The 27,536-nt window shown below is 31.9% G+C and overlaps 1 protein-coding gene across 2 annotated transcripts in view; it reads right to left on the bottom strand.

The window, feature by feature from the left end:
• Positions 1-773: 773 nt before the first annotated feature.
• knockout (Stork-head domain-containing protein knockout) overlaps positions 774-27,536 on the bottom strand; it is an 80,787-nt gene continuing 54,024 nt past the window's right edge. The window contains exons 4-8 of one of the 2 annotated variants that reach the window (XM_015326989.2): positions 8,238-8,693; positions 5,490-5,696; positions 5,022-5,206; positions 4,408-4,899; positions 774-4,041 (exon numbers count right to left, since the gene is read on the bottom strand). In XM_015326989.2, the coding sequence (XP_015182475.1) occupies positions 2,854-4,041; positions 4,408-4,899; positions 5,022-5,206; positions 5,490-5,696; positions 8,238-8,693 (2,528 nt within the window). In that variant the 3' untranslated portion in view covers positions 774-2,853. The remainder of the gene's footprint in view (positions 4,042-4,407; positions 4,900-5,021; positions 5,207-5,489; positions 5,697-8,237; positions 8,694-27,536) is intronic. The other variant, XM_015326992.2, reaches the window with a different exon arrangement.

Below are 27,536 nucleotides of genomic sequence, written 5' to 3'. Positions count from 1 at the left end.
GTATAATCATTCTATAACTATTTAAATCAATACAATATTAATTATTGTTTCATTTTATTTCATTGTTTTTTTCATTAATATCAAGCATTATCGAATTAATATTTGTATTTTGATTGTATATTTGACTTTAAAAGAAAAGAATATTTTTAAATTATCATAGGTTATGTTGTACACTTGACTAATGTATTACTTTTTCCACCAATTAGGAAAGACGAATCAAAATTCAACGGGAAATTATTGCAAGATGGCGCGATTTACAACAGTCAGTTGTTTTTTCCCCCAAACTTTGATTGTCAATTATTGGTACGTATATTTATTTATTTATTTATTTATTAATTTATTATTGAAAATAAAAATAAACTTACCTTGTATATTTTTTATATTTAGTAATGAAACGATTTGGAAGAAGATTCGTGTGAAAAATCTGACAATAAAAATGGTTCCAACGTCTAGAGAAAACTTCATCATACCGGTGAGTAGAAATGATATTTAAACAAAAACAAAAAAATAAACAATAACAAATTTATCGAAGATTATTATTTTATTTGCATTTATATGTCATATAATTATTACGTATTATTTCGCTCGAGTAATAAAATCATCTATTTGTTTGGTGATCTTTTTTCTTTTTTTAAATATGTGTAAGTTCGTTTTTCGTATGTGCGTTTGTTAAAACGAAATCATTTTGCATTGCTTTTTTTTAATATTTATAATTTAATTTATAATTTATTTATATTATAAATATTAAATTTAGAATATATTTTGTTGTTGCATTGTTTTTTTTTTTCTTTTTTTTTTTTTAATTGCATATACGAAAACAAAACTGACTCGATATTTCATTCTTTTTTTTTCTCTTCGTACGTTTTTATTTTTTACATTATTAATTATTATAGCAATTAATTCCTTTGTTTTTTTTTTCAAGGTTTGGTGAATTTTTTAAAAATATTTTTAATAATAATTATTGATAATTGTAACAGGTTTTTTTCCATTTGTTTCATTGGATGTAATTTAATAGGATTTAAAGTATAATTTCGTTGGTTTTTTTTCTCTCGTTTTATTTCTCGTATGCTTTTGTTGTGTGTGTGTGTGTTTGTGTGTGTTATAATATATTGATATTATTATTATTATAATATTCTACAAGTTAGTTTTGATAAGACATGAAAAAAAACGAGTAGAGGACTTTAATTCTCGAAGTACCTCTCGATTCGTTTTATTTCGCTATTTTAAAAATAAAATTAAGAAGAAGAACAAAAAAAAATATTACAAAAAAAAGAAGAAGAAGAAGAAGAAGAAGAAGAAGAAGAAGAATTAAAAACAAAAACAAAAAAAATGCTTTGTACGTTTAAAATTAATCAAAAATGTACAAAGCTAACGTATCTTTTAGATTTGTTTTTTCTTTCATTTGTTTCAATATATTCGAAATTATTTACCGACTGATGGTATTCTTCTTTCTTTCTTTCTTCCTTTTTATTATGGTTTATATTTTAATCTAAGATTAATAATTAATTACATATCGCGAATTATCGTATTAATTATGCGTATTCTCGTTTGAAAATTGAACGTTCATTACACGATTAAATAATAATAATAATAATCGTTAATCAATGTTTTGCTTTTGTTTTTTTTTTTGTTTTTTGTTTTTTTTTTGTTTTAATAAGGCGATCGATCTTGAATTGTTTTTTTTTTGTTTCATTTTCATTTTCATTTCTGTTTGTTTTTATTTATTTTTTTTGTTTTATGAATGAAAGTATGTACTACATGGATTTTGGCACTTATTGTTAGATTTACGATTGCACTAATTACAACAGGAGTGATACCATTTTTTTTTTTTTTTATACCGAGAGAAAACATTTTTATCTATTAATTAAGATAATTTATTCATGAAATTATCTTTATAGGTTATAATCCAATTCTGCTATTCGATTGATTATCATCATTATGATATTTATTGATTGAGTATACGTAATATTATTTATGTGAAATTATTTGTTTCCCTTTTTTTTTTTTTTTACATGTGTATGTGTGTATTTGTTAGTATAGAAGTGCGAAGATATTTAATTGAAATAAATTGCTTTGACAAATCGCTTTAAAGCTTAGTAAAGCGACGCAAAACTGCGACTATTGCGGCTTACTATTATCTAAAATATTTGATTTGATTTATTTTGTTTTGTTTTGTTTATGTGGGAAACAAAATTGTTTATATTTAATATACCTGTTCAGATATATCGGTTTTTGCAATACATTTTATACCTTGCAATGAATTATATTGAATATTTTGTTGTATTTCTCTTTTTTTTTTGGAATAATCTGTTTATAATATTTTTTTGTTAATTTTATATAAAATAAAAACAAAAAATGTTTTCTCTCGGAACAAAACGTTAGGCACGTTATTGTTTATATACGTATATATATATCGCAGTATCACTTATTTAAACTACCGTCACACATATTATTTATTTCTAAGGTTTTACTTTTTTTACTCTCATATTTTTTTTAAATGTTTTACTTTTTTTAAATGTTTTATTTTTTATTCGGACAACGGCAGTGACGTTTCACGTGATTTGTGTGTATCGAACGCGTTTATTATCTATTAGATATATTACAGTACGTTAGAACCGAGATAAAAATGGGGTTAGGTTTCACTTGGTACTGGATCGTTTTCATTTACATACCCGTTCATGTTACAACGTTACGCTGTGTTCGCAATGAAATTAATCGAAATATGTCGATGATGATCATGATAATGATATGAATGATAATAATGATGATGATGATGATAATGATGATGATGAGTTTTATAGGTTAGATCGTACACAGTCTAACGTTCAATTCGAAGGATAATAATTCTAACCTTCAAACTAGGCCAAAATCCGTATGAACGGTAACGTCACAATTGTTTGGTTTTTCAGCAGCAGCCATGTTAACCTCGACCAAAGTATCAACGCTATTGATCGGACAACCCTTAAGTATTTTTTGTGCTGCCAAACTGGTAAATTGAACTTGCATGTCGCTCAAGCTCGGATATGAATAAAGGTCACCACGACTGACGGTTTTTTCTAAATTAGGCTCGGAACCCTGTGGTGCTCTTTGTTGTTTAGCTGACTCGAGATTTTCGATATAAACATTGTTGAAGGAACCCCCAAAACCATCGAATGATTTTGTTGGGGATGGTGGATTAGATGCAATGTTGTTTTTCGAACCTGGACGGAGTAAATTTCGATAACTCAGTGCATCCTTTGATAACGAGAGACTCAATTTGCGTGAATTGTTCATTGCATCGTTGGTATTTTTCGTACTGGATAAATTACCAGTTGTATGTTCATGGGATAATGAATTTTTGTCTATGTTACCGCTAGATCCATCTATCAAATGAACTTGACTGTTGTTCAAACGATTCGTTAATTTCAATTTACTCGGTGTTTCTTCTTCAACTTTAGGTTTGTTTTCTTTATCGGATTCCGAGAGTAGTCCAGGTTTTGTATCTTTGCCAGAATACAGGGAAGAAGGACGTTCGATTTTACTAGATTTATTAAGTTTATCCTCGTCAACGTGTTTACTCTTAAACAATTTGTCCTCTTCCATTCGAGATTTGTAAACTTTTTCACCAATAAGTTCGCGTTCTTGTTTTTCCTTGCAATCCGTGCTATCCTTTTCAGTAACTTTAGTCTTAACCGTACCATTTTCAAAAGTAATAACCGATCTCATAGGTGAATTATTTTGATGTACATAAATCTTAGTTCCTGGTGATCCAGAAATGGTCGTAGTACTCGTAGCATTCGATGCCAAAGTTACGCTATTTTGTATAGCACGTTGTTCCTGTGACGAACCATTATTGACAGGACTTAAATTCGTCGATACTTGAAGTGTTATAGAATTTTGTGCTTCTTGTAATGGTGTTAACGATCCCTGTTGTACGACCTTCAACGGTGACGATTTAGCTGGCAGCGTGTTCGTCTTCAACGGGGAAGACGAAAGTTTACCGCTAGAAATCGATTTCCCACTCGAGTGAGACGAATGACCGGAAGACGTCTTTTGCAGTACCTACGAGGAAATAGATTTCTCATTTGAAGCGTTAGAAAGTAAACGAGGATTGGTGCTTAGCAAAACCGAGTGCACGCATAGAAAGACACATCTATATATATATATATATATAGATTTGTATTAGATCAACGAATGACCATGTAGTTTAAAAACCAGATAATAATGTATCTATCTTACATGCACACGGATAGCTCGAAGGTTTAAAAAACAAAATGACAGGGAGAATGATTTTGAACATGTATTACTCTATTTAGATATATATATGTATAAATAGTTAACTTTCGATTTCTCGTAATAGTAAATAAGTACTTACAGACATATATATATATATATATATATAAATAAAGATTCGATTAGGTGTCTCACCTTATGTTGGGGTGAACTATTGGTTGATTTTGTGCCGCTAGCAGTCGAATCGTGACTCGGCCTACGAGAACTCGATTGCCTCGTATTCGAGGACCTGGTTAAAGTAGCGGTTTTTCCAGGACTAACCACATTATTGGTAGTCCTAACGGATCCTGAACTTCCACCGCTTCTACTTGGCGATGAATTGGCCGAATTTTTACCATTTTGAATTTGATTACGTGTAGTTGTTTGGTAGGGTTCTTGATTGGCGTTAGGCGGAAGGACAGATGCCCTCGAGGTACATCTACTCAAGCTCGAACATTTTGATCTTGGCATGGTAGAACATGGGGATCTGTGTCTTCTAGAACTTCTCGGTGTAGAATTTGCCAATAAACTCGATGAATCGCCGCTGGCTTGACGTCGGTGCCGCCTAGGTAATGTTGCTGATCTCACAGAACTCGAATCGTCCCAGACTTGGAAACTGGTCTGCGATTGATCCAAACCTTCCATCATCTGCAAAACACCACGTAACATTATTGATCTTTTCAAATTGTATCTTCTTCTTCTTCCTTTATCAAATGAAATATATTTTAACGGTACTATCTGATCGGTTATTTACATTGGTAATTCCTTACCGAAGGACTAGCAGCTCTCGTTTGTGTAGCAACACTGTGTAGATGTACGACACGTGGATTAAACCATTCGGTTGGTGGATATTGTGCGCTGAACGTACCCATCAATGGTGCACCCTTTCTTCTCGTACTACGTCGAAATAATCGCGAGAGCAAGCCTATTTTTTCTGAAAACATTACGGAAAAACCTTTTCAGAACAAATCGAGTCAAAGTTGTTTTATTTTACGATGCTACAATTTTTGTAGGATTTAGAGGAAGGGCTTGCCTGCTAAAGGGTGACTAAGAAGCTTCTTACGATTTGGATTAAAAAAAGAAATAGCCACATAATTGTAATGCAATGATTTTTCTTTGCAAAGCATGGACGTGTTCTTTTTTTGTATAATAATAATTATTATTATTTTAAAGCATAAATTTGTCCCGGTTAAGCAATCACCCATCACCAAAACAATCCCTCCCCCGACTCGACTCACTGGTTGGACTATGAGGTGCGCTATCGGTGCTTGCGTATTCGGCACTAGACGAAGTGTCACTTCTTTCCGGCCTCCTTGGCAAAGACCGTGAACTTCCGCTTCTGTGCAAACGTCTGGCCGAGCCCCAGAGTCTGAGTGAGTGTCTCCTTTCGAGACGACCTGGCATCGATCGACACCTGGCAAACAGAACTTTGTCGTTTGGATTACCTAAAAACAAATCAAACGTACGATTAATATTGAAAATTAATTAACTACTCGATTAACACTAGATTGCCCAAGGCAGTCATTTTGACTGTTTTTTATTTTCAATTAGAAAAACAATTATGTATATAATGACACAATTTCTTAGAATTTGGTTTTTATTGTTAATATTTACTAATAACTTGTTGTATAACTGTAAATAATATAAGAAATATTAAAAATTAATTTTAAACAAATTTGTTTACACATTAGTTATTTTTTCACAATGCAGTCATTTTGACTGTTTTTGGGCAATATAGCTATACAAGAAATCTCGGGCAATCTAGTGTTAATTATATTTGTCATAAATCCTCAGATAAATGGGGAGGGTTCTGGGGTGAGGTTAGTTTGCTAACCTCGTTAAAAAAAATTAATTATTCCTAGAATTAATGAAGTAGTCTTTTTAGGGTGTTTTGTTAGGGATGACACACACACATTTTAAATATTATTTTAAATAAATAAAAACGTGCGTTAATTAAAATACACGATCTGTGGAATCATAGGTTTCAATACTTTTCAATTGGTATTTGAAAAAAAATTATTTAGACGTGTTTTGTTTGATTCTTGTTCTGTTTCTTTTCTTAATTATCGTTTTATTTTCTATCTCATTTAAATTACGAATATAAAATATCAACGGGACATTTAAAGTGAGACTTTAGGCGACGTTGGTTCTTCTTTGCCTTCTTAAAAAGTGGAACACCCTCGTTCCCGATTTTCATCCTGGTACATAGCCAGGGGCTATAGCCAACGACCGAATGAAATGCCTGCGTGAGAAACGACCGAGAAAGGAGTAAAAGAAAAGTAGGAAGATTATACATACCCATAACATACACACAAACACACACACACATACACATATAATATATAGAAAGAGATATAAATATATATATATATATGAGAGTTCCATGTGATTTCATGAGTGTATGTAACGGTAGGTAATGTCGTGACCAATAGCTAATGTATCGGTTGTGCTAAACGCTTTCCAGGCATCGGCAACTTGCCATGAGATTGGTTTGACTCTTTTAACGCGAACTCATGTGAATTGTACACGCGTGCCAGTATATTCACCAATCCCGTCAGTCCGATCTTCCATATATACTATTTAAAACACATAAAAGGCGAAAATAATGCCATGTCTAACGCGATTAGTATTTCCTGCTTGAACTAGTGTTATCTTTTGAATTTTCTTCAACTCTCTAATACTATTAAGATTCCACCAAATTTACTACCTTCGATTAATCCTCCTGTTTACATTAAACTACACCTCGATTATTTCTCTCTTTCTCACCTGTACGTGTTAGTTAGACACACATACATATATTATTAGGTCACGAAAGATACTTTCGCAGCATGTGTTCGATTGAGACTCCAAGATTTCGTACGAATAGTTAATTAAAGTGTTAATTATCGAACACATTTTTTTTGTTGGGTTGCGACCATTTGCCATTTGACACTATATTCAAATGAGTATAGTTATCGATTCATTTCCGTATTTAATATATCGATAAATTATAGATTTTTAGGAATAAACAAAGTTGCTTAATTATAATAATAAATTGAATATTTCAAATGTCATCGTAGTTTAAACAGATGTTCAAAATATATATATTTCCAATTTTATATTAAACTTATTAAATTCGTGAACGGTTATGATTAATCTTTGAATCCTTGATAAATAAATTTATGCAACTAAAAAAAGTGGAAGAGATAGGTGAATAATTTTTTTGGATGGAATTTAGCGAGAAGATTATCAAGGACAATGACAACATAACATCGGATCAAGCTTAACATGATCAAAAAAAAAAAATATCTGAAACGTTTAGGCCAAGCTAGCAGGTAAGTTAGTTAGCTAGCAGGTAAAGCAACGGACAGGTAGGGAGCTTCTTCTGGACACTCGGAACGATTCCCGAACACGTGCCGAACGAGTTTGCCCGGATCGACCGGTTTCGAGCGAGTTCCTCGAGTTTACGAGCCACTCAGTTTCCTGTGGATCCTTTCACGAGAAGAAGAGAGGACAACGATGAAGATGAAGTCTCAAATGAAGATGAAGATGAACATCAAACCTAACTCAAATTTGGGCCTATTTTTTTTTCTTTTTTTTTTTTTTTACAGAAATGAACGTAATACTTTTATTTAGTTTTATTAGAAACATTTTCGTTTATGAAACAACAAACAGTTACGATTTATCGATTGTAAACACATGATATTTTAACGATACAACGTGAAAGCTATAAGATAGAGATAAACTTAGCGGGAGTACTGTCAAAGTGTATATTTAAGATAGTCTCTTGCGTTTCTCTTCACGGTTATAGGTTAGAATTCTTATTTTATTTATTTTTCTTTCTTTAAATTTTAAGCTTTCACCGTTACGTCTAAAAGATTTTTTCCATAAGTGTAAGTTCATCGAAATATCATTAGTTCGTTGTTTAAAAGTTTTTAGCTTGATGTTAGATAATTAAGAATCATTGATAGTGTTTTGGAAGGGATAGGAAGAATTTATTTACTTACCACCACAGATGACATCCGCCAGATTGGTTTGTACAGCCTGATGAGTAACGTCACCGTCTCTGAGGGTTAACATTTCCCCATGAACCAGTGCCATAGCTTCGTCGTTGCTCATAAGCATACCACCCTGTCCTCTGGAACCATTAACCTCTCTCGAACATCTTCTAGAACTTCCTGAATCACGCCTTAATCTTCTAGTTTCCGGTGTTACCACAAAATATCCCTGAGACGTATGGTAAATCTTTCGTTCTAGCATCAATTTAGCTAGTGCATCGTAAACGAGTTCACGGCTAGGTCTTTGCATTGCCGGAAATGCGTTCCTGAGTGCTGATCTAAGGGTATCCAATGTAGCTGCTTGCCTTTGTGACGTTAATTCTAAAATAGCCCAACAAAGGGCTTCCGGAAGTGGTGTGAATTGTCCTTGAGAGACAGGTGCTACCAAGCAATCCTCTATGTCACCTGTTCAACAGATGTTTTATAATTAATTCTTGCTTATGGTGTAGTAATATGTTCTTCATTTTACAAGTTAAAATTTCTTTCATTTCAAAGGAATACTGGAAGATAGGAAAACCGGAAGTCAGTGAATTTTTGATCTATTTTTCATCCCAACCCTCTTGGCTTTTTGTTTTGTTTTTCTTTGGCTATGCAATGCATTGAGTATGGTTTTCATTTTAATCATTTTTTTTAAATGAAATTCACGTGTATTTATGGGAGTTTATAATATGCATCTATGGTGTTGTTTATTTATATTCGAATTGACCAAACGTTTGATATTTTTTTGTTCACCCTTTTAAATACACGAAACTTGCGTAGCAGCAAGATGTATCTGATTGTTAATCCGATATGTTATGGCTATGGTGTCGACGTTATAGCGTTAGTTTACAACTGGTGATACTCGAGATGCTGGCCTTTCTAACTCGAATCGAGACGGTTCGAATTTCTTCTCTCTCTCGTATGTGTTGTCGACTTATGTTAGTTGGATACAAAAGCTTTTCATTAGTGCTAGCACGTGCTACACCCTATAAATATATATGCATAGTTATTTTATTTATTTATATCTCATCAAAATAATCCTCTTTATTATTATCTTTGATATTTATATTTAATTTTATTTTTTAAATGTTTATATTTAAACATTCAGTGTAAGATTGTTGGTTTCCAATGAAGTTCGAAATTATTGAACTTCTTACAAAAATTACTGAATTTTTTAAATAAAATTTTATCGCGTTTATTTTTTATTTTTTATCGCTAATTTAAGGATTTAATTATTTTAAGGTTATCTAGAGTACATAGCATAGTTTTTATCCCATTTATTTTTTATTTTTTAAGGTTCTGTAAGTTTTTTAGGTACTGTAATTTTGCAATAGATGGCGGTCTAGTAGAATTCAATTATTTGGCTATATTCACGTCGTACGTTTTTTTTTCAGATTTTTCATGCAACATAACCAAACCTTTTTATTCTTATTTTCTCGTGTATATTTTATTTTTTAATTGTAATATTATTTTATACGTTGTTATAATTTATTAAATAATTTAGAATTATATTAAATTAACATTAACCATAGCAATGCGTGATCGTAGCATCCTAGTATTATTTTTATATTTATTTTGTTTATATTTATGAATATATTTTCGCAGATATTTTATAATTGAACGATACAATTTCAATATTATTTATTGACCAACACATTCAATACTTTATAACCGAGGATTAAATTCTAAGATAGATTTATATTTTTCTTTAAAAAAAAAACAACAACAAAAAAAAAATAATGTCTGTCTTTATTTCTTGGTTTTATTTCAAGAAAATTTATTTATCTATGCTATTGAAAGTGATTATATCTCTCTCTTGAATTAAAGTCTATCGAAAGTAAAGCGGTATGTAAAAGAGAGGGTGTTAGAAAATTTATCGCCTAAGGAAATCGTACCTATAAATCTCGTTCTATTTCTCGACAACACAACAACTGCAACTACAACACTATACAACGAAAACAGCAACCGATACCGATATCGATATAGATCTTTATCGGTTATGGTATTTCAGCGTATTAAACTCACGGGGGCGCCTCCTTTTCGATCATTTCTTATTAACTGCAAATATGCCATAGATTGTTCAATGTATGTTTTAACAAACATATATATGTATATATACAATAGAATATAATATAAGTCAATGTCCCTGAACTAATGCAATTGCCATTCATCGAAAATGTTACCAATACTAGAACTAACAGTAAAATAACAGTTCCTCAGGGAATATCCTCCTAACACTTATATATTAAACTTTTAACGATCTATAGTTTTAACGATCAAAATAGATTCAATTTTCTTAACTGAGTTTAATCTTTACGAGTCGATTGTGATTTTAACAACACAATGCTTCATAAAGATCCAGTTGATCAGCCATCTTGATTTCCTACTTTGCTATAGTTTATACCAGACGTAGTAATACTAGTAATACTAGTAGTAGTATTAACCACGTGTTACTCGATGTGTATCGGATAGAACATCTTGGAAAAAAAAGTCACCAGGAATTCTTATTATTTTCCTAGTCACGTTTTTCTTCTCCCCCCTCTCCCGCCCCCCTCACTCTTCCCTTTTCTATACTTCGTTTCCCGTACTTTCGTACATTTGGTGCACGTACCAATGGAGAAGACCGTACGGGATTATTCCAAGTTCGCGATTCTCGAAGGCTTCGAGAATTCACGTGGGTAACAATATAATCGTGATAGGAATATCTAATCTCTTTTGTAACCCCCTCCCCTCCCTATCCTCCCCCCTCATCCCCATCGTCATTCCCTTTATAATAGTAACGATTTCGGAATCGAATGTCGTCGTAGATACGAACGAGACTGAAATGTACAATTTTTTTTGTTTCATTTATTGTCTGGGTTTTATATTTATTTTTTTGTCTTCTTCTAAATTTCAAGGTCCTTACATTTACTGTCATTGTCAATTATATTCTATAAAACACTTGTATCTTTAGAAATTATAAAAAAAAAAAAGAAAAGAATATCAATGAAGAAAGATGACATGAAAAATGATTTCAATGAGATACTTCTTATATTGAAGGTTTCATGCAAACGCTATTGTCCCTTTGTGTAGATGCTAAATGTTCATGATTAATGGCACGAACGACCCTGTATAGATGTATATACATATGTATACGTGTAATACAACACGATGATACCTAGAAATCTTGGTTATTAACAAATCTGAACAGATGGCACGTGAATTTCTTTCGTAAGAACATATTTTTTGAAAATCCTAACACGTTTAACGATCTTAACTATCTTTAGTCCTTTTGTTAGATTTTTATGACTATTTTTATTATTATTATTATTATTATTTAGTATATGGTGATAGTATAGGATGGTAAAAGTAGCTTAAAATTCTCCCATCATATTGCCCCTAGCCCTACGAACTGGCTCAGTCTCGTAATGCATTTTAATCAGTTTCACCCTTACCCTTTTATAGTCTACCATATGCGGATTGTGAAGGGTTTCGTGAGATATTGTATATTACGTTAGATTGTAATAAATTTTAATGTGAGCTATATACTTTTTTTTTTTTTTTAATTTAAATCTCATATTTAGTATTCACGAAGGCATCTTCTTTTTATTTTATTCAACAGTTGGATTATTAATTACGTTTATTAGGGATATACGGTGTTATTATTAATTAAATATAAATATTTATATATTGATTATTATTATTATTATTAGTATAATAATTTGATACAAAAGAATGTAAACTATTCTTAACATATGTAAATTAGATGATTTGAAATGAACGTTATAGACGATAGATAATTTTTCTTAATGGTAAGCGTTAATGGGGTAGGAATTAACTCGAGTAAAGAAGTTCTTGCAACATCACCTGGATGGATTTCTATCGGTATCTCTTTGGATGAGTAACAAGCGTAACGACGTAACTGGGTAACCAGCAGAGAGTAGTAACTGGTTCACTAACGAGTTCAAAGAGTGCGATCGAAAGCTTCGTCGTCCAATGCGACGTTTCGTGTTCTTTCATCTCGTCCCTTTTTTTTATTTTTACTTTTTTTCTTTTATCAAGCAAAACCGTATCGATTCGAGATACACAGGTATTTTGAATTGTTTCATACAAATTTCTCCTTGGAAGATGTAACAATTTTTTTTAATTATTATTATTATTAATATTATTTTAGTGTTATATTTGTTAATTAAAATATATATTTTAGAAGATAATATTGCTGGTGATAATATAAATCAAATATTTCCAAATTTGGTGTCCCCAAAAACCTCTTATTGCAATAGTGCAATTGATGACTAGGTAACTTTAAATGTAAAGAATGATTCAGTAATATACTTGTTAATTAAAATACATATTATAGTAAAAAAATATGTCGCCTGATAATATAAATCAAATATTTCAAATTTTGTGACCCTAAAACCTCTCCTTGCAATAGTGCAATTGATGACTAGGCAACTATAAATGTAAAAAACTATTTAGTGATATTTTTCTAAATTAAAATACGTATTATAATAAAAAAATATGTCGCGTGATAATATAAATAAAAAATTTTCAAAATTTTGATATCCTTCTTCCCCCTCCCCTTCTCTTACTTCTCAATTGCACTAGTGCAATAGATGGATAGCTAACGGTAAATGTAAAGAATGATTGAAATATTTTAAATAGTCGATTGTGTGTAGAATAATAAATAGAAAAGGAAGTAAAAATTTATATAGGATTTAACTAACTAAGTTGAATTCACGAAGTAGTACGTGGCATGAATATTTCTCACGTTCCTTCCTTTGCATCGTCCATGCATATGCATCTTCCCTTCGTGGAAAGATCCAGTTGCCCAGTCCCCTGGAATTCCTTTGAGCTCTTTTTCTCTCTCTCTTTCTCTTTCTTTCTTTTCTCATCCTTTTACTTGGAAGGAATCACGTGCGTAACTATGCGAGGAAAACGACTCACCCACGCGAACCTTTTAAGGGAGCCAACTAAGAAGACGTGCCTTCCGAGGGAGGTCGGAATCACGGTGGACAGGTGCAACACATTGCAACGTCGTTTTGCAGCAGCACCAACTTGCATTTCCCCCACCCCAACCCTCCATCCTTTCAATCCTTTACCCTACAACTTTATGTTAAAGTTTACTATCTCAGTCTTTCTGAAACCTTCTCGAGTTAGCCCTTATCTTGCCGTTAACTTACGACCAAATCCTTGTAATTCTCTGGGAGAATAAGAAGTACAGACAGGTAGCTAAAAAAAAAGGGTAGAGAGAGAAAACTTGTCTGTGCAACATAAAATATGGTACACTAAGGTAATGCAGCAATGAATAAGCAACAGGCATCAGGAACGATCGACTTTACCGCTCACTCATCAACGCTACGTACACTCTATTACCTACCTACCTACCTACCTACCTACCTACCTACCTACCTACCTACCTACCTACCTACCTACCTACCTATCTACTATTACTATTATTATTTTACGTTCTTGGACGGTATGCATGGTGTCCAGTGAAAATACGATTCAATTTAACTTATCTCACTTGAACTATATTTCACTTGCAGAAGAAAACCTTACCTGAACATTTCTTCTTTTAACTTAAATTATTTTTTTTGTTTCATTTATATTCAAAGCCATTTTAACTAACATTGTGTGTGAGTGTGAGGTTTATTAAAAAGGTAAAACATGTTCAGATATTTTTTTATAAGATAACGATTATTTGGTGTGTTATTTAGTGAATGAGAAAATATATTAAATTGTTAATTAAACTTGTTGAAATTATTGATTCTATAAATTGGAATATTTAATAGATTTATAAAATAAAATCTAATGGTATTTTGACTTAATCAATATGATACGATATATATATATATATATTATAATATATTCGATATACTTTCTTTTCTATACGATATATTTATTCGAAAAGTAAATTTCAAATACCATGAATACTTTTCCCATAAATAGTGAGAGTAAGGAAAGTTAAGAAAGATCTAAACTACGTAGAAGTTTGTTGATAATCGTTGCGTGGGAGTAAGCGAGTTTCGATCTCGTTTACCATAACACGATTTCTTATCCCTTTTTCAAAAAGAGAATATAAAAGAAACAAAAAAATAAGAAAAAAAGGATTCGTGATGGCAGAGAGTGTGGTTGGTTATAGGACAACTTTGCAAATCTGTAGTGGGGGTTTGGAATCACGAAAGAAAGTGAGATAGAAACTATGCGATTGCACAATTTTCGAGAAAATGAAGGTGGGGGTGTGGGGGTGGTAGGTGATGGAGAATCATCGTTATCGATATGGGTACCAAACTTAAAAGGAAAGTGTATCCAAGTAACAGGAATCGTGAAACTTTCGTCGTCATCGTCGTAGTTAGTTGCTTGTTGTTGTTGTTGCGTCGATTTCTAGGGCGTGGAACATCGTGAGAATCTTTCAGAGGACGTATTTCAAATTGCCAGTTTGATTCTAACTTATAAGGGGGAGGTAGCCTGACACGGATATTACAATCACCTTTGACCCGATACTAAGAATCCCGAGACCCAGTTCAACAACCGTGATTCACAGTTGAGAGAAAAAAAAAGGAAGAAGAAGTAAAACATGTTTCTCACTCTAAAACATTTAAATAAATTATAGAAACGTTATAGTACGTTTAATTATTTCATTTGCATTGATTAGATTATCTAGTAATATTTAATCATTCAGATAAGTATGTTGTATGTGAGAATGAATCAAACTAGGCAGTGGTGGGGTTAATATATTTCGTATTTGAAAAACCTTTAAAATAAGTTAGTCAGTTATTTAAGTGAGTAAACGATATTTGCACCTGCCGTGCACGGTGGCAAACACATTCAAGAGGTTTATTATTAGCGCCAATCCTATAATGCACCTTTCTATCATTCCACGTAAGCCATTGTTAGAAATAATACATTAGCAACACGATGCAAACAACAGCAGGGTCCAGCCCACGTTTAGACTCAGTTGAGTTTCGAGTTTGAAGTTAAGGTGGGGTCCGTGTTCGATCTTTGATTCGACCCACGCGAAATATATCGACGAATACACACACACACACACACATACACACATGTATTGAAGAAAGAGAGTCAGAAATATTTTCTTTAGGTAGAAGGAGACAACAGACAACAACAGCTGTTAGCGATGGTATCAAAGAGATAACACGAAAAATAAGATTGAGAGAATAAACCCTTTTAGAATAGTTCGTTTCATAGTGCGCACGCGCGCATGGTAAGTCCACTTCTTCCGGTATGCTGGAACACGTTGCAAAACATGCCGCATATATTCTTATCGCAGTGATCCATCGTGTCAGCTAAGTCGACCTCAGCCGCCGCTTTATGGATCAGCCTCATGGGAAACTGCAAAGACCACTTGCAAAGGAATCACTTCGTAACAAGGTGACCTTTGAGTTCTTGTCCCTCCACCTCTCCCTCCACATCCCACTCTTTTCTTCCCCTCTTCTTTCTTTATTTATTTCTTATTCTCTTTCTTAACTCTTCTTATGCGGCAAATGCTGTTCTATGCAAATTCAAGTGATGTGATTCCGGACCCTCAGGCATCCCGCCCTCCTTTCCTCTTTCCTCTTTTTCTTTTTTCTTTTTTCTTTTTTCTTTCTTTCTTTTATTTATTTCCTTCCATTCTTTCACTTTTATTACGACGATCATCATTTTCCTTATAAGCTTTTCCTACTTTCTTATTATACCTTCTTATATTATTAGATTGTTATTTATATTTTGTTAGTTGCATTTTCATCGAACATATTTACATCGATAATATCTTTGAAAGAGAAAGTATAGTTACAATATTTATAACTAATAGTTATAGTCTATTGATCGGGAAGTTATATTTTAATAGTTACTTTTCTACTTTATATGCATATACATATGTATTAGATGATACATTAAAAATACTTAAAATGAAAAGATTAATGTTTATATTTTATTATAATAAAGTTTAGAAGTTTATTAAGTTGCATAAAAGCTCAGAATATATGATCTATGTACTGTCCTCATATGTATGTATGTGTACTAGTCTAATTAAATAGAATTTAGGATTAAAACCTTCAGATTTTAGCAGTTTTTATTTCTTTGCGAAAGAAGAGGGATGGGTCAGTAAAATGGTGGGGGAAGGGTCAGTGAAGTGGTAGGGGAATGGTCTGTAAAGTTGTAGGAAAGATTTGGGGGAGACAATAGGTGTGGGTTAGGCTCGTGAAATGGTTTGGGAGAGTAGTAGTAGAATATACATAAGTAAATGTAACAGAGGACAACCTGTCAGTCTGAAGGTGAATCTCGAGGAGGAAGGTACATAAATCGGTGGTTTTAAATTGCAATATCAATTTTTTTTAATACTCTAATGCACTCTACACATACTAAGATATTTTTTATACACTAGATACATATATACAACCTATAAGATAATATTATGAAACGAAACTGAGATTCCTTAGGTACCAGAGGCTGATGGTGTTTGATATTCCAAATGAATTCTTTTCTAGATTAGTATCGAATAGTATAAGAATAAAAAAAACTATACAGGGTGATCAAGATTAGAGAAAGGAATGAAGAATGGAAAAACTAACGTACACATATATCTTTATATATATACATACATACATAGTTAGAATAGTTAAAAGCGACTCTTTGAATCAGACGAGTATCGCGGTGTTTAGAATGGTCACGCCTAGATGCGATTCCCTTCGGACAAGGTGTGGTTGGTAGCACCTCACCTGGACTGATAATACCGGACTAGCTTTCTTACTCCTTGGCTATTGGATTTATGTATTCCTGTCAACGATCAATAGCCTGCTGGAGTTTAACAGTCGGTCGTTTTGTTAGTCTCACATGTGGAATGCAGATTGTGTAAGGAACACACTAGTCAATTATATCTAACAACTACCACGTGTACACATTTTTCTCTTTTATACATGATTTTTATTTTATTTTAACAAAATCATTTCCAATTTAATTATACCCATTGATTAAACGAATCAATTATGATATGTTCATCAAATAAATTGCTAGTTTATCTTATGATAGATCTTCATTGATTGTTTTACGAGTTACATAAAATACCACGTAATTTATTTCTCTCTTTTTTTTTATTGTTATTTTTTTGCAATGTTTTCTATCGTTTCGTTACAAAAGAAAATAACAAAAAATGTTACCTATTTATATATATATGTATGTATGTAGAAAAGGTTTACACGTGGCCTATGCATTCATACGTCCATTATGTAAGTACATTAATTCAACGTTCCATTAATTCGATATGCAAATAAATTACATAAGTATACAAGTCAATTAAGCTTAGGTGAGCATGCCAAGGGAATAAACAGCAGGAGTTAACAGCAAATGCAACAGTAACAGCAGCAGCACTGCATGTAGTCGCGTCTCGATCAGTTTCTCGTTGTTATTGGGTTCTCTTTTTCTTTGTATAACCTACGAAAGCCACTTCCGTGACAGATCTATCTATATCTGATAGACGCCCGTAGATCCTTTTGTAACGCTTATATCCTCTATGTGTTTGCCAATGGGTAGAAGGGTGGGAGGGAGGGGAGGAGGTAACCCCTCTAGGAACACAGTAACGTACAAGAGTATCAGTGTTATCGTAGAAACCGATTGAATTTACGACGAAGTTAGATCGAACGTAAAGCTTGACTTTCATCGTACCAGATAACGATCGTATTAAAGATACTATTATGAGATAATGTTTAAAATGTGATTCTTTAGATCCTTAGGGGGTTATCTAGACACAAGGTCGTACACAATAATCGAATATTGAGATTTTCAATGCTACGATTCGTAGTATTTATTACATGATCAATTGTTTTTTATTCTTCATTTTGTTGTAGTTAAATTTCTCAAGGTTCCAGAAGAATACATTAAATGTTAACATTGATGCATAAATATTGAAATGAAATAATGAGAGGTTAATGTCTATTAACAATTTATATGAAAAAAAAAGAAAAAATAAAAAAACAATTTGATTATGTAATATTATTTACTCATGTTTATTATTTATGTTGATAATAAGATGCGAAAAGTTTCTCGTAGGTAGGTATAAGTAGATATAAGTAAGTAACCTTTTGAGTGCCGACAGTCACGACGACTGATGGGATTCGTGATTCTCTTGGTAGAGAATTCTGCGATTGGATCCGGGTCGCACCACCATGATTGACTCCTCTCGATTGTGAGGATAGGATGATACCTCCTTCTTCTTGTAAATATATGTTTTTAATACACGTGTAACGATCTTCACGTAAGGATCATCAACATTGTTTTCAGTTTCTTTTAAATATAAATTTAGAATGCATTATTCAATTTTTTTGTATTAATTGAACTTTCTGTTTTAAATATTTGACCATATGTATAACCCTTTTATTGGTTTAAGTATTTTTTTTTAATCAATTATGTCAAGTGTCTTACTTGGTGTTTTACATTTCAATTTTGGCATCTTTTTTTTATTAAATTTGGTAAACAAAAGTTAAAAAATCCTTCTAAGTGCAAACTTGAAACTTGTTTTGTCTAGTGAAACGTCGTGGTGGACGATGAGGCGACTCTCGGTCGCCACAAAAGGATAATAGATGATTAATCATTTTGACGTATCACGTTAAACGAACAAATGTTATGAACGTTAAAGAAAAATGTGTGTTTAGATTTTACCAAGTCACACAGCCCCTTTTTTCGAAAAGAAATTTTAAAAATAGTCAAAATTCTCAGTATGGTACCAGCTGGTAATCTATGTGTCTTAGAAATGAATGTGTTCTGTTTATATAGTCGTTTCTCACGTATTCTTGACAGTTCAAACCCAAACTACTATTTTTGAAGAAACCAAAATATCGAAAGGGGGAAAGAAAAAATGTAATTTTGTACTTTTGAGTTTCCTGTCATTTAAAGTGTTATTTCTTTCATTATTTTCAAAGAAATAATGCAAACTTTTAGTTATTTTTCATGTACAGTTAAATAAAAAGAAACATTACAAATATCGTCCCTGAACAGGTTAAATGTACCTCAATGTTATTTTTTCTTCAAAAAACTGGAACTAAACTTTAGTTTACAATTTTTACATTAAAATAAAAAAATATTTAATCATAATGATAGTGCAATAAATAAGAAAATAACTTTCCTAAATCATAGTAGTATGAAAGAACCCATAGGACACATATAGTTACATAACCTCAAAAGATATATGTAGGGTAAGTACTTATGATACACCAACGCAATAAAATATACGTGTGTTCACAATCCCGTAGGCGAGACACGTGGAATTTGTGATTTGTAATTGTATCGGAGATTTCTTTTTTAATCTTTTCTATGTGAACGGCATGTCGGTTGCTGGATAGTTGCTAAATTTATGGTCAATTTAATCCTCATTCGGTATCACGGAGAGAACCCAATGTAAAATGAATAAAAAAATAAAAGAAAGAATATCTATATATATAAAAAAGAAATAGATACGACAGATTTGTGGGCGAGATTAATAGCTGATTCAACATTCTTACTTTGAACGTGTCACACACACACACATACATATATAGAGTGTGTCGTAATTTCTCAAACCGGTAACTGAACTAATCGAGTGTCCTTGCTAGGAATTACAAGGAAACAAAATGAATAAAGATAAGATATATATATATGTATATATATATAAGAATAATTTCTTTTTATTTTTAGATTCACTTTACATATTTTTTTTTTTTTTTTTAATCATTGATTGGCATTAAAAAAATTTATAATACAAGTTTAGGTTAAATTTTCTTACTATAAAGTAAGGACAATAAATTGTGTTAGATTAGTTCGAGATGGTAGTAGTTGTAACACGGAAGCGTCAGCACGAAACATCTTTGAGAATATCCTTGAATAGTTGAGAGCATACGAGTTAGTATACCAGTGGTTTGAGAGATCAATGGTGAAAAGATGAAATGTCGTGATAATTCCTTCAACTAAGGAAATTAATCGAGCGTAAATTTGAACGATTCGTGTAACATAATTGGCGTTGCTTTTATCGACAAAGATAGATCAATACTAGTAGATTAAACAAAAATTTATTTTATGGTATCTGTCACGTATTTCTTTTATGTATATATATACACGTACATAGGCATATGTAACAAAAAAAATTATAATTATAATTTTATGTTCCAACTCTAATATTATTTGTAATTATTAATATTGACTAGTGGCGAGTGAGAGGTGACAATCCGTGGTTATGGTTTATTTCGTTAACTTTAACTAAACTGGAATAAATTATTTGTAATTTGAAGAATTACTTAGCTTTTCTTTATCAGATTTAATAACTATAATGTTTAATTTAATGTTAGTATTATAATTTTATATATTGCAAGAGAAAACAAAAAAAAAAGAAAAGAAAAGTAAGTAGAGTAATAATTTGAATGAGTAAATCAACTTTATATTTTATTTTTAGCAAGTTGTTTGGTTAGAAGAAAATACAAATTAGTTTATAAATTGGTTGCAATATGTTCGAAGTTAAAAAAGAAAAGAAAAAGTAGAGAAATAGTGGGCGATGTGTCATCAATCATGTCGTGCGTCTTCTTATATTGTATTTACAATCTGTCATGCTTTCTTAACATTAGCCTACATATGACATTTAATGGATTTTACAACTGTTCAAAAAATTGTCTAACGTTTCGCGCGTTTTACTTTTAAAGAAATTATTGCCCCACGCCTATTCTCATAAACGATAATTACACCCAGTATAATAATTACGTTAGCACGTAACGTAACGCGAAAGAACAAAGTGGTAAAGGCAAGGCTTTTTCCCCCTAATCTTTAGAATTGATTCAATAAAAGGGTACTTGTGTTTTGATCCACTTTTTGATCCGGCATCGTTTTACGTCTAAGCCAGTGAAAGGTGAGTTGAGCTTCTGTCTTTGCCACAAGGAAAACCCGACCACAAAGTCCGAACATTGACGAGACTAACATCAATGCAACAACGACAACAACAACAACATATCACATACGACTTTCCATCTAACTTTACCATGTTGCGTTCAAACAGTTTGAGGAATTAAAAGGTAAACTTGGCATCAATCATCTGAATAAGATTCATGAGATGAATTATTATCTGATAGTTGTATGAGTATGTGTTTGAGTGGAATTGCATGTTAAACCCTTGAGGGATGATACCATTGGTCTGTCTGTCTGTTCATGACCTTCGAATCAAATTTTTTTGAACCCACACCCTTCAGTTATTTTTTTTTTTAGTTTAACTGGAAAGTACATTAACTTTGAAAGAAAAGATATAACAAAAAAATATAGAAGTAACGATCATTCTCCGTATGAGGTGTACGACATCGAAATCCACTTGGAGTTGGGTTCGGTGTATGGTGTCGGCGGCATCAGTCGAGAATAACGCTCCTGGAGGGTCTCCTCCAGACGCTCAAGGACGTAACTGCACAAACGAGCGACCACAAGTAATGCAAAGTAACGTTATTTGCGGTCTCCAAGTGTTCCGAGGCTTGAGTTCTTGTTCCGAGACTGAGGAGGAGGAGGCGTAAACTGCGAACTCGTTCAAGTCATTTTTATTTATTTCTATTTTTTTTTTTTTACTCTCTTTCTTTCTTTCTTCTTCATGTTTATTTCTTTTAGTTAGTTTTCTCTCTCTTTCTCTTTCTTTCTAATGGATAGAAAATGATCGATACTTTTACTTCCAGTTACGTTCAAGTGTCGAATGTCGATTTCTATCATAGTTGTTTACTTCTAAATCACTTTTTTCTAAATAGTTTTACGTACTCCTGACAATGTATAAACTCATTCAAAATAGTTTCTAGTATATTATATATACAGGATGATTCAACAGCTCTTGAAACCTAAATAGTTCCGAAAAGTATGAAAATAATAGAAAAGTGAATAAGGAAAAAGTTGCATGAAAAATTCAGGATTATAATGTGACATTAGTATTTTTTTGTTAGGTTGAGTCATTTTCGAGATTTAGTAGTCAACTTTGTTTTTTTAAATGCAATATTATATTTAAATAATTATTTTCGGATAACGGCTTTCAAGACGAGTCCAATGATATGCAACATTAAATATAAAACTGGACAATGACTAAGAAAAACAGTTCGGTAAATATCTGCACCGTCTTTTGTCGAAACAACTGAAGGATAACGCGACCACTGTGCTACCTGACGCGGAAAAGCTGTACTGTGACCGGTGGTACTTTTTCGTTAGTTTTGACCATTTTTGACTTTCAAAAATATTAGTGTTGCATATCATTGGATTCGTCTTGAAAGCCGCTATCCAAAAGTGAGTAGTAAAATGTAACATTGTATATAAAAAAATAAAGTTGACCAGTAAATCTCAAAAATGACTTTGTTTAACAAAAAAATACTAATGTCTTGTTAAAGTCCTGAATTTTTCATGCAACTTTGTTTTTATCTACTTTTCTGATTCTATCATACTTTCGGAACTATTTAAGTGGCAATAGCTGGTGAATCACCCTGTATATATAGAAAGAAAATGTTTCCATCGAAGTTGAAAAATATAGATTAAACTACAGTATGTAATATACGAGATTCTTTTAGTTTTCCTTGTTACTTCGACCTGGAATCATGCCAAATGTGTTTGTACTATCTCTAGACTATCGTGGAATGAGTTTTCCAATAGAGTATACAACCTAATAGAAAAGAATATATATTTCTACATTTCTTAAGGTGCAGTAATAAACAGAGAAATAGAGGAGGAGGAGTGAGATAAAGATAGAAAGATAGAAAGATTGTTACGTGGTCCAATTCCCATGGATATTCCAATATAAATCTATGTACATGTATTATTTATGACTGTATACTGCATACCATTGAACTATTTTTAAAAGAATCAGTTATATTATCGATCATATGATTGCATGCAATTTATTAATATCATACATCTAATAATTTAAAATTTAAAATAAATGAAATATTATTTGAAGTTTGACTAATGTAGTGAATAAAAAAGAATACTTGAATTTTTTACTGGTCACGTGATTTACGAAATACAAGATGGTACTTAATCAGCCAATCAGTTTTCTTTTCATTTCATCATGGAGGAGATGCCAAGGAATCTTTGACGTCTCAGTTTGTAATTTTCCTTTGGTTTCTCATTGGCTCATGTTCAAGTATAGTTGTCATTTAATCAGATCAATCGATTCTTAGACTTGGATTCTCTAAATTCTTGATAATCTGAATTTCGAAGATGGAACGAAGGTTATGTCATCTTGATACCTGAAATACCTTTGATTCTGTTGGCTTGCGAATTAGGCCGAATGTTTCAAATTGTATCGCATAGTTTATCGAACGACATAGTAATCGGTTATATGAATTAATTAGATATTATTTATATTTTTTATTATTTATAAATCATTTATACACACATACATTAACATTTATTAATTTCTACATATAATTTAAGTATAATAAAAATAAAAACTTTGAAGAAGAATCAAAAGAAACAGAAGTAGAAATATTTCATTTAATTACAACCTTGGTTAATTCAATCATCGACGTTTTTCCGCGATGACGTTAGGTTCAACGAGGTCGTTAAAAACGGGACACCTTGATTCGTGGGATAAGATAGTCAATCGTTGTTGTTGGTAGATACGATTAGGTTGATCTTACGTGTAAGTAAAACCACGCGTCTCCTGTAGGCGTGCCCGAGGGTGGCATAAGATTAATTTATTAGCAATGTCTGCAATTATCTTCAGGTTACTCAATTGGTTTAGTATACTTAATACTAAGATAGTAGTTATGTTAGATAGAAAAAGTAAGAACGATGTTATTAATGTTGATTTAAAGCATTAAGATTGGCCTATGGTTATCTCACTAGTTGTCAAAAAGTTTACCACAGCTACCTGTCTTCAAATTTTTATTTTAATTACCAACCAAACTTAAGAAAACTTCCATAAAGATATTCAATGATAAACTAGGTCTGATAAGAATCTATATTTATAGATAAGAATGAAAGAAGAAGAAGAAGCATGGTGTCACTATGGTGAATTACCAAGGTATATCTAACATGACACACATAAAAAAACAGAGATAGATATTTCTATGTTTCTCATACACACACATATACATAAACACATATGTAGGTAACATGTTAGGTTGCATGCATGAGCTAGATAGGAAGAAGAGGTTCGCAAAATAATGCCTAATAGGAAAGTTGAATCGAGATCGGTGGGACATGACCCAGAAGAGTAAGAATCTGATGGTAAAAGGGGTCTCTCTCTTTCTCTCTCTCTCTTTTGATAGAATTGCATGAAAGCTTCTGTATATTTTAGTTACCAGGACCCTATAGGGATCATACTAGTATTATTTCCTTATATTTTTTTTACATCTTAGTATTATTCTTATGTGTTAGTTTCTTCTGTTCAGAAAGATGGCGAGAATTGAAGTTGATTATGTTAGGACAGGGGAAAACTGACACTCGAAAAGACACCGTGGCATACATTGATAGACGCTATGGGGTCTATGGGTATTATATAGTAAGATAGAGAAAGATAGGTAGAATAAGAGAAAGAGAAAGAGAGAAGTTGTTGCTCATGTGACTCGACGAGTCTTACGATTCTCGTGAACGCGTGCAAGTGGTGATAGTGGTGGTGATGATGGTGATGGTGGTGGTGGTTTGTTGAAGGATTTGAAAGAGGGGAACACCGTGGGATCCCTTCTACCAGTCTGTGTACACACGAGTCTTGAGTATCTTTTTCTATTTCATGGGTAAGCGCCATGCCATGCCATGCCATGCTATGCCATGCCATGCTATGGTTATAGCAATGCCAATTTACATGGCTGGCTGTCCCACGAGAGATCACCGTACTTTTAGATAGAAAAGAGAGACAAATATTGAAAGAGTGAGAGAGATAGATAAATAGGAGAGTAGTAGTAGTAGTAGTAGGAATAGTTGAATCTATCTAATGTAGGTCGATTGTCTACGGGTGATCTACGGGGACTCACTCTCTTATGGTCTATGGGATTTATCGAGGTGAAAGGTCGGATTTTACCTCTCCGCGACCCCAATGAAACGACGACGTTTCATCCGAACCTTCGACTACGCCCCCGTAATTAACTATGACGTTTATTTTCTTAGTATTTCACTTAGTTGTTAGTCTTTCTATTTGTTTTTTTTCTTTCTAAAATTCATGGAATTTTTTGAGCTATTTTTAAACGGAAATTTAGCCCAATATTTAAAAGGGATAAAAGGAATGGTAAATCTTTTTTTTTATTTTTTTTTTTATAGCTATAGTTGTTACTTTTATTGTTAGTTAAACTTTTGGTTAAAAGATTCAGCTTAAAATTATTACTATAGACGTCTTTGATGGTGTTTTGAAGCCGACAATTTCCGCATTAGTGCAACGCGTAAAATCTAGTAATAATACTCACACACATACACACACCAATTACGTTCTTCTATGAATCGTGATCCTTGTTTTACGATGGCTCGTTATTTCGCCTTGTGGAAAATATTTGCTGCTGCGTGTTAAACGATGCGTGAAATTTTATGTGATTCTCGATTAAATCAACTCACCGTATTTGATTCTTTTTATAGTATCGATCTATCTATCTATTACTAGGTATCTTAATAACGTTTTTCCCTATGTTCATTTTATTCTTATATTTGATTGATTCATTAATGGAAAAGCTTTTATTTAATATTATCTAGTTTCATTTTTAATGTAAAACAATTGAAACGATTCATTGTTTTATTACGTGTCAAGGTTAGGTTAGATTCGTATGAATTATTTTCAATTTAATTGTTGATCATTTAATATCGTTTATAAATTTTTTCTTAATTCTTTTTTATGGGAACACCAAAATATAAAAAAAGAAATCTATTGAGTTGGCAACTAAGTAATTTCTGACTTTAAAAAGCTACCTATTGGCAAAATTTACAATCATTTACTTGCCAATCCAATATATTTTCATTTATCAATAGAATTATAATATATATATTATAATATTTTATTTTTTATGGTTTAGTGTAATCATATGTCAAATATTTAGTAAATAAATTATTTATCAATTAAATAAAGTAACTTCTGGGATTTACCTTGTGTTATACCGTAAATACGCCATAGATTTATTCGTTTGATCTATAGGAGAATAGGAAAATCGTGAGACTGTAAATGGTATAGTAATAGTAGTAGTAATAGTAGTAGTGTAGCGTGAGAGGTTGACCTTATGATTACCTCATGGATAAAAACTATGGCCTAAGGGTTTTTGAACAAAACTTTGAACACAACACTTTGAATTCACCCTAAGTACATTGAACATATATATATATAGTTTCTTCCTATCTTTATCTACCATGAATGTCTAGGAAAATTCTTCTATTCTTAATTTTTATCTTCCGGCAACAACCTTCCGGCTCTTTTGTTTTTTTTTCTTTTCTTTTTCATGTTCGATTATCGCCAAGAAGAGTTTCGATTACCGTAATCGACGTGCTGTAATACTTCGCTTTAAGAAGAAGGGTGGGTAAGGGGTGGGGTGGGTTGAATGGTTTAGGGTTGATAAAGGTTAAATATCCTTTACGTAAAAAAATATTTTAAAAAACCACCTAGTACGTGTAATACTAGACTAACCATAAGATAATATTTACGTTTAAATTTCTAATGGGAACTTGACCATAGAATTTTGTCATAGAATGTTTCTGGAGAATTTTCCCATAGAAATTTGTCTATTTTAATAAATTAATACTTTTTATAATTATTGTTTCTGATATAAAAAAACAAAATAAACCACATTTTACGTGTAATACTAGACTAACCATAAGACAATATGCACATTTAAATTTTTAATGGGAATTTAACCATAGAATTTTGTCATAGAATGTTGCCAGAGAATTTTGCAATAGAAATCTGCCTATTTTATTTAATAAATACTTTGTATAATAATTTTTTCTGATATCAAAAAAATGTATAAGAAAATTTATTATTATACTTTGTATATATATATATGGTATTTTGTAAAAATTAATAAAAAATAGAAAATAATAATAAAATTATATAAAACACGAACTAAAGATAAAATCAAATCGTAGATTATAATCCAATATAAATTCTAACCTAAATTAGAAATAGAAAACTTACGTCACTAGTCGTTGTACGTTCGTGACGTAAATCTTATCAACAATTTTATTATTATTATCATTATTATTAAAGAAAAATAGTAGACAAAAGATTTACAATTGAAAATACGACTGTCACAGAGATAAGGTGTGTTGTATTACGGTATTCGTTCATTGGTAGCAAGGTATATTCAAAGTTAGTTGAAGCGTGGACGCTTTTTAGCGCTTACGGATGAG

This window comes from Polistes dominula, unplaced genomic scaffold (assembly GCF_049000335.1).
Source record: "Polistes dominula isolate Pdom_NZ unplaced genomic scaffold, Pdom_raw_medaka contig_80, whole genome shotgun sequence".
Lineage (NCBI taxonomy): Eukaryota > Metazoa > Arthropoda > Insecta > Hymenoptera > Vespidae > Polistes > Polistes dominula.
Note: the sequence above shows the minus strand (reverse complement) of the source record. Positions and strands in the feature narration are given on the sequence as shown.